Consider the following 8993-nt stretch of genomic DNA (forward strand, 5'->3'; position numbering starts at 1 on the left):
TTTTTTTTTTTTTTTTTTTTTTTTTTTTTTTTTTTTTTTAGTTTATTAATTAGTTCTACCAGTTTTGAGGCCAGCAGAGTAGAGTTTTAAATTTTGTTCTCTTACTTGGTTACTCTAGAAGAGTTCTACAGTGGAAAATGGAAGCAAACAACTCTAAAAAGATCATGTTCTTTATGTAAAATTGAGTGTATTCCATCATGGCCATTAAAACACTAGGAAATGATCCATATAGCCAGTCTCATGAAATAGTAATAAGAGGACATAAAGTTCTAATTGCCAAGTTTCTTAAACTGGTTGAGCCAATTTAGTACTCTGAACTGTCTCTTCTGTCACTCAGTTCCTGAATCTAAATTGACTTTCAGAACTTTAAGGTGCTTAACCAATGGAAATAGTTTTCAGTTTTCTATAATTGTTCGCCTGTCCATGCTAATGTCACAGTTTATAAATATAATTCTTAAATTTGCTCTTCTTGTCAGTCTAAGCTCCACAGTGCTAGTTACAAAACTATTTCCAGTCTAGACTAGACCCAGCCTGACTCCAGTCACATTTTGTACATCTTTCCACCCAACCACACAAACTGACCTTCCACTGTCAAATCCCTACTTCCTGACTGCAGCAGCCATTTCTTCCTTTGCTCCACTGGCTGTCAAGGTGTTCTCCAAAGCAGCACATCAGCATCACCTGAGAACTTACTAGAAATGGAAATTCCTAGGCCCCACCCAAAGTCTACAGAATCAGGAACTTCAGCAAGCATTCTCTGTGATTTGGATGTATACTAAATTTTGAGAACCACTGCTTTCTCCTTTGCAACCAAACTGAGAAAAATAATTTAACCAGTTAAGTACTATAAAAGTAAAAGTTTTCTACTTGGGAAGCTGTGATTTTTGTCTTTTTACTTGTAATTGAGGTGAAATTCACGTAACTTATAATTAACTACTTAAAGGATACAATTCAGGGGTGCCTTGCCAGGTCAGTGGGTAGAGCATGTGACTTTTGATCTCAGGGTCCTAAGTTTGAGCCCCACACTTGGTGTAGAGTTTTCTTTTAAAAATATATAAGGGCTCCAGAATAGCTCAGAGGTTAAGCATCTGTCTTCAGCTCAGGTCATGATCCCAGCATCCTGGAATTGAGCCCCATATCGGGCTTCCTGCTTAGCAGAGAGTCTGCTTCTCCTTCTGCAGCTCCTCTGTGCTTGTGTTCCCTCTCTTGCTATCTCTATCATAGATAAATAAAATCGTAAAAAAATAAATAAATACACACACACACACACACACACACACACACACACACGAGGGTACCTGGATGGCTCAGTTGGTTAAGCGTCTACCTCTGGTCATGATCTCAGGGTCCTGGGATCAAGCCCAGCATTGGGTCTTCCTCCTCAATGGGGAGTCTGCTTTTCCCTCTCCCTTTGTCCCTCCCCACAACTTGTGCACACACTCTCTCCCTCTCAAATAAATAAATAAAATCTTTAAAAAAAATAAAAGGAATCATATAATACACGACCTTTTGTGTCTATTTTCATTTCTCACAGTATTTTAGAGGTTCACCTAAGTTATAGCACGAGTCAGTACTTTGTTTCTTTTTATTTGTGAATAATACTCTATTATATGCATATACCACAATTTATCCATTCATCTGTTGATGGACATCTGAGTTGTTCCTGCCTTTGGGTTTTTATGAATAATGGTGCTATAAACGTGTGAACATATTACCATGTGGACATTTGTCTTAATAATATATCTAGGAGTATGATTGCCTGGTCATATAGTAATTTAGGTTTAACTTTTTAAGAAATTGGGAAGTTGTGTTTTTATTCCAGTAATATTCAAGACATCTTTAGAAACTCCTCGTTTTTAGAATTCCATTCAGAGCCTCAGTAGGCTCAGTAATGGCAAGCTATGTGTCTTGAGTTAGACTTGATTTGTATTTTAAATAATCAAATCACTGGAAGGGAAGCTTTGTGACTCATGTGATTAAGCTGCTTAAGACCAATTTTATTTTTAAAAGGATAATAGAGGACAGGGGCATCAGGACAGTTAAGCGTCCAACTCTTGATTTCAGCTCAGGTCATGATCTCCAGGTCATGGGATCAAGACCTCACACCGAAATTCTCTCTCCTTCTCCCTGTGCCCCTCCCCACCACTTGTGCTCTCAATAAATAAATAAATAAATAAATAAATAAAATCTCTTCTAAAAAAAGATAATAAAGGACTATGCATGACTATCCAGTATTGTGACTGATACTCTTTTTCAGTTAATCAACTAAGTTAAGCATATTTCAAAAGAGGAGCATACAGAATATTTTGATCAATGACAGTAACATGTAACATAATTACATAGTAGTATCTCAATGTAACTACATTTTAAGCAAAATCTCATTTGAATGTAAACATTATAATTTTAAAAAAACCATTTGTCTTCTACAAGTGTGTCACTTCATACAAATATACTTGGACTTAACAGATATTTCTAATTTAACATGAGATATTAAATTTTTCACTAGACAATAATATATCATCCTCATAAAGTTTGTAAGAAATTAATACAATTGATACATGATTAAAGATAGACTTTTTTTTTTAAGATTTTATTTATTTATTTGACAGAGATCACAGGTAGGCAGAGAGGCAGGCAGAGAGAGAGGAGGAAGCAGGCTCCCTACTGAGCAGAGAGCCTGATTCGGGGCTTGATCCCAGGACCCTGGGATCATGACCTGAGCCAAAGGCAGAGGCTTTAACCCACTGAGCCACCCGGGCGCCCCTAAAGGTAGACTTTTAAAATTCATAGAATCCACCTGAATTTGTTTTCTGTTGCCACATAATGAATTACCACAACCTTAATGGCTTAAAACAACAAACATTTATTATCTCAGGAGTCCAGTCATAGCTGGGATCTCTGCAGGACCACAGTCAAGGTGTTGGCCAATGTTGAGTTCTCATCGCAAGGCTAACTAGGGAGGGGTCCACTTCCAAGCTCACTCAGGTTGTTAGCAGAATTCATTTCCTTTCAGTTATGAAACTGAGGGTGCTGGCCTCCTGCTGGCTTTTGCCTGGAGTTTCCACTCAGTTCCATGGCATACAAGCCTCCCCAAACAACTACTTTTTAAAAGCCAGCATGGGAGAAAGTCTCTAGAGCCCATCTACTAGCAATATGGAGTTTTATAGAATGTAACATAATCATGGGAGTGACATGCCATCATATTCCCCATATTCTCTTGGTTAGGAGTAAGTCACAGGTCCTCCCCACACACAAGGGGTAGTAGTGTGATGATCAGAGGCAAAGATCATGGGGAACCACCTTAAAAATCTGTTCACCATTCTAGGGGCATCTGGCTAAGTCAGTTGGTTGAGCGGCTGACTCTTGATTTCGGCTCAGGTCCTGATCTCAGGGTCCTGGGATAGAGCCCTGCATCAGGCTCCCTGCTCAGCAGGGAATCTGAGGATTCTCTCTCCCTCTCCCTCTGCCCCACCCCTACATGCATTCACTCACTCGAGCACACTTTCTCTAAAATAAATAAACTTTAAGAAACAAAAAATCTGGGGCGCCTGGGTGGCTCAGTGGGTTGAGCCGCTGCCTTCGGCTCAGGTCGTGATCTCAGGGTCCTGGGATCGAGTCCCACATCCGGCTCTCTGCTCAGCAGGGAGCCTGCTTCCTTCTCTCTCTCTCTCTCTCTCTCTGCCTGCCTCTCTACTTGTGATCTCTCTCTGTCAAATGAATAAATAAAATCTTTAAAATAAAAAAATAAAAAAATAAAAAAAAAAGAAACAAAAAATCTGTTCACCATTCTACTAATAACACAATTCCTAAACTTGGCTTTTTAATTCTGTTGTTCTGTGCTAAAAAGAGAAATTTCAACTGCCAGATTATAATCATTGAGAGCTTACTACCTTTTTGCCCAGAGATTAAGATATTTTCATCTTTTTATGAAACAAAATAAGCTTCTCTCAGACAAAATTTGGGGATCAGAAACTAATCCTTAAAATCACCATGAATAATTGAATTTTCCGTTTATTTCTCTGTTAATAGTTTTGTTTTGGGTGCCCGGGTGGCTCAGTTGGTTAAGCGACTGCCTTCGGCTCAGGTCATGATCCTGGAGTCCCAGGATTGAGGTCCGCATCGGGCTCCCAGCTCTACGAGGAGTCTGCTTCTCCCTCTGACCTTCTCCTCTCTCATGTTGTCTCTCACTCTCTCTCTCAAATGGATAAGTAAAATCTTTAAAAAAAAAAAAAAAAAGTGTTTTTTTTTGTTGTTTTTTTTTTAAGATTTTATTTGACAGAGGGAGACACAGTGAGAGAGAGAACATAAGCAGGGGAGTGAGAGAAGGAGAAACAGGCTTCCCACTGAGCAGGGAGCCCAATGCAGGGCTCATCCCAAGACCCCAGGATCATGACCCAAGCCGAAGGCAAATGCTTAACGACTGAACCACCCAGTCACCCCGTTAATAGTTTATATAAGTCCAAAAAATTATTTCAGGAAGCGTTAAAGGTTTAAATAATTTAACCTAATATTGTAAAATACCAAGAACAGTAAACAACATATACAGTCCCAAAAATGCAATGTTCAAAAAGCATTTCTTTTTTTTTTTTTTTTTTTTTTTTAATATTTTATTTATTTATTTGACAGACAGAGATCACAAGTAGGCAGAGAGGCAGGCAGAGATAGAGGAGGAAGCAGGCTCTCCACTGAGCAGAGAGCCCGATGCGGGGCTTGATCCCAGGACCCTGGGATCATGACCTGAGCCGAAGGCAGAGGCTTAACCCACTGAGCCACCCAGGCGCCCCTCAAAAAGCATTTCTGATCTTTAGAGTTATTTTTCTTTCTCTGGCAACTCAGAAAATAAGTGACACCACAAAGAAATACATATATGCAAGCTCACTTAAACCAGGCAGAATGCTGGAATGGTTTTATGTTTTTTAAGAGAAGTGGTGGGGAAGGGCAGAGAATCCTAAGCAGGCTACACACCCAGGGCAGAGCCCTTGATCATAACCTGAGCCAAAATCAAGAGTTGGATGCTTAACAGACTGAGCCACCTGGGTGCCCCGATATGCTGGAACTGCTTCTAAACAGAAGGGTATTTTATGCCCGTGGTAATAGCAGTATTCAATTTGTATAGTAGCAGATTTCGTTTTGTTTTTGTTTTTGTTTTTTAAGGTTTTTTTTTTACCTTATTTGAGAGAGAGGGAGAGAGAGCACAAGCAGAGGGAGAGGGAGAAGCAGGCTCTCTGCTGAGGAGGGAGCCTAATATGGGGCTCCATCCCAGGACCCTGAGCAGAAGGCAGATGCTTAACTGACTGAGCCACCCAGGTGCCCCATAGTAGCAGACTTTGAAAATAAACCATTTTATTCTCTAACATTATATTATTACAGTTATTACTCTCATCACCAGTGATCAAAAGCAATTTGTTACTTTACCTTTTGTTTCTTTGAAAACCATTAAACTATACATGGAGTTTGCTTATGTAGGTATCAGCAAACACGGAAGATTCTTCCATGAGTGGCTACTTGTACAGATCAAAGGGCAATAAAAAACCTTGGAAACACTTGTGGTTTGTCATAAAAAATAAAGTGCTGTATACATACGCTGCAAGTGAGGTAAGATCTGAAATCTAAAGATGAATAATTGTGGGGTCTGGTTTTATAATGCCAATTGGAAATAATTACAGTATCTGTTTAATCTATTTGTTTTGTGTATTTTTTTGTTTTGCTTTGCTTTTGGAGGGGGAGATGTTGTTGCTGCGATTTTTAATGTCAACAGTGTCCTAGAGCTCTTACTCAAAAATGTTAGGAATTTTCCGTAATATTAAAATACAACTTTTTTTGGTGTCATGTGGCTACTAAGAACTTCACTAAAGGCAAAGGTTCTTATCCTTTTTACCAAGCTGTCTTGGTTGACACTCCCTTGACTATTCCAAGATTACACGCGTCAGGCCTCAAGCTTAGATAAGATACTTTGTTTGGGTTATAAACAATGGCTGGCTATTTGCTCTAACATTACCCTTTTCAACTGTCTGATCACCCTGTGTTCCAGTAAAATCCTATAAAAACCACTGCTCTAGGAGCCAAGCCCCTCCTTAGTGGGACAGGATAAATCACTTCCCCAGCTTGATTTCTGCATCCATAAAATGAAAGTAATTACCTACCTCACATGGCTATAGGGAAGTATGTGATACTCAATGGATGTGAACACATTGAAAACTGTTTAGCACAGTGTCTGACTCATGAGATAGGTGGGGAGTGGTCAGCTTAATATTGCTGAATAAATGAAAATGAAAAATAAAGAATTATCGTTGTTTTATATATGTGTATATGAAATTAAATTATAGCTATACAGTTCAAGAGTTTGCAAATCTGAATTTTGTTATCAATTTAATATCCCATCTCCCTTTGTGCCTTTTTTTAATTAGGACGTGGCAGCTTTAGAGAGTCAGCCTTTACTAGGATTCACTGTCGCTCAAGTCAAAGATGAGAATTCAGAGTCCAGAGTGTTCCAGTTACTACACAAAAACATGTTATTTTATGTGTTCAAAGCAGACGATGCTCACTCAGCTCAGAAGTAAGTAATTTAGACATATTTTTCTTTTATACATGAGTTTCAAGTTGTCACATGATTGATTTTAAAATAACCTACTTTCATGTGTGGGGACAATTAAGAATTTAAATCAGAGATCCAAATTAGTTAGATTTAACATGTTTTTCAGTCTTTAGAACTGTTGTAAGGCCACGCAAGAGGATCTGGAATATTTTCAGGAGGCAGAGGGGAAAAGAAAATAGGTAGTTCTGTCCAAAATATTTTGTCTATACGTGACCTCTGAGGAAGCAGCATGAAACTGTTCTGCTGAAAGGAAAGGAAGCTGAGGCATTTGGCCTCTCCTTCAATGAGGGTAAGGATCATCTCTTAAAACATTCCAGGACTTTGGCAATCCAGCGATTCAATTGTGCCATGGAACAGCGGGAGTTTAAACAGCTGCTTGCTAACTTACTTCTTTGGGAAAAGGGTCAAACACATTAAGAGGCTCCCATGCTGTTCCCAATAACTGAGTAGAAGGAAATGGATATCATTTTAGATGGTAAAGGCTTTTTTAAACAGTCTCTTCAAAATTCCGACGAGAATATTTATTTTGATGTCATGAGGTTGTTTAACATAGATAAGCATATCTCTGTGAAATTCAGGTCCTTTGTAAACGAAACAGTGCAATTTACCTTTTCGCCAGATCTTTCATGTGATTTTTATTGTGGCCTCACAAGTTACACGTTTTTGTTTCCACTGAGCTTAGTGCTCATGTGTTCTCAAAGGCTTAAAACGTGCATACAGATAAAAAAGAACGCCTTAAGTAAATAAGGCTTGTCTTTTCTTAAGGCAATTAATGTACCAGAATTATATGTTCCTGAATATTAATCAGGTACAATGTGACACGTACGCTGTAAGATTTTTTTTTTCAGTCTATGTTAGGATATCTAGTGTATTTTTATTACTCCAAATAATTCTTTTTCAGTTGAACTGAAAACTATTTAAAATTATGTCACTTAATTATTTTTTCTGTAAAAATTACCTTGGATAAAAGAGTAATTATTCTAATATTCTGTTAGGAATTACATTTCTCATGATTTTTATCTGTATTCATCATCAAACTGATAAAAATTATTTCTTTTGAATATCTTTTGTTCATATCATTAAGTTGAAAGTAAAAAAATCTTCAATGTGATTGAATGTAGTTGAGTGAAGGAAATCTGCTTGCTTGTAATTTAGAATTAATACAGGCTAAACTATAAGTTTCTCTTTGAAGTCACTAATATCATAGAGGTGTTTTTACAAATTATAGAATGTTAAAATGTATTAATTTTAATGGAAAGTTTTAGCTTTTTAAAAGACATGATTTATAATTTATACCATTTGCATTTAAATTTTTGAAAATTCTATCCTTGAAATTTGAGCTAAATCTGTTACAGGCTATGTTTACTAATTGAGTGGTTTCAAATGTTCATAGTAAGTTCAGAAGCAGGTACAGTGCTAGGGAGGTACAAGAAGTGTCTTCTGAATAATTTCAGCTGTGGGTATTGTCAGATAAAACTTTGAGACTAATGAATTTTGGAAAGACTTCTATGAAACTCTGAAACAATTTTTTTTTGATACACTTCATATTGCAGGCAAAATTTTGATCAACTGAAGTAGAACAGATGTTAGATTCTCTTTCATTGAAAATATTAGAACAGGTCTGGACTGTGGATGCCCAGAGAGTTAAGAGAGGAGACAAAGATAAAGCTGGTGTTCCCAAAAGCAGAAGGGTTTGAAATAAAAGCCTTGTCAAATGTATTCATTTCCCAAACCAAACAAATGGAATCATCAGGACTTCACAGAGCTTTTACATGAAATGGCCCCTTCCTCATACCTCATGTACATAAAAGATGCAATTTTTCAGGCCAAATTTTTGGCCATATTACTAAGTAAAGGATATTTCCATATACGTAGAATTCTAATTTGGTATAGGAAGCTTCTGAAATATACTGCTAGGGGAGTGGATCCACAGGCACAGCTGTGATCTATATTGTCTTAACATTTATTGGAGGATTGCATTTTGCAAATCTAACAAATTTCTCTTATCAATAGGTGGATAGAAGCATTTCAGGAAGGCACAATATTGTAGCGATACTGGTTTCATCCCTTCTGTGATTCCAAATGGGTGGAATTTCATCAGAATGGAGTAAATGCAGTACAAAAATTTTATATAAATGAACACTGCCAAGATAAATCCAGCCAAAATCTTCATCAAATATTGTGAATTATTTTGTTAGGTGTAAGGTAATTTTTTTTAATGTTTGTTTTCTCATGTATGTTATTTATTAAAATTTTGATGTTTACTTCATGGTCAGAATTATTTCTGAGACTCACACTGAATTCTGAAGTACCTTTTCTTTAGAAACTAGAAAACTTATCTTAATATTGTATACTGTATTAACTGTTTGTGACACAGATTTCTCAGTGTGTTTTGTAG

The 8993-nt window shown here is 37.3% G+C and overlaps 1 protein-coding gene across 1 annotated transcript in view; it reads left to right on the forward strand.

The window, feature by feature from the left end:
* LOC111142154 (FYVE, RhoGEF and PH domain containing 6) overlaps nt 1–8656 on the forward strand; it is a 113164-nt gene extending 104508 nt beyond the window's left edge. The window contains exons 19-21 of the mRNA XM_022495143.1: nt 5467–5595; nt 6408–6556; nt 8609–8656. Coding sequence (XP_022350851.1) covers nt 5467–5595; nt 6408–6556; nt 8609–8645 — 315 coding nt within the window. The 3' untranslated portion in view covers nt 8646–8656. The remainder of the gene's footprint in view (nt 1–5466; nt 5596–6407; nt 6557–8608) is intronic.
* Nucleotides 8657–8993: the final 337 nt, after the last annotated feature.

Source organism: Enhydra lutris, unplaced genomic scaffold (assembly GCF_002288905.1).
Source record: "Enhydra lutris kenyoni isolate GAN:26980312 unplaced genomic scaffold, ASM228890v2 scaffoldscaffold7, whole genome shotgun sequence".
NCBI classification, from domain to species: domain Eukaryota; kingdom Metazoa; phylum Chordata; class Mammalia; order Carnivora; family Mustelidae; genus Enhydra; species Enhydra lutris.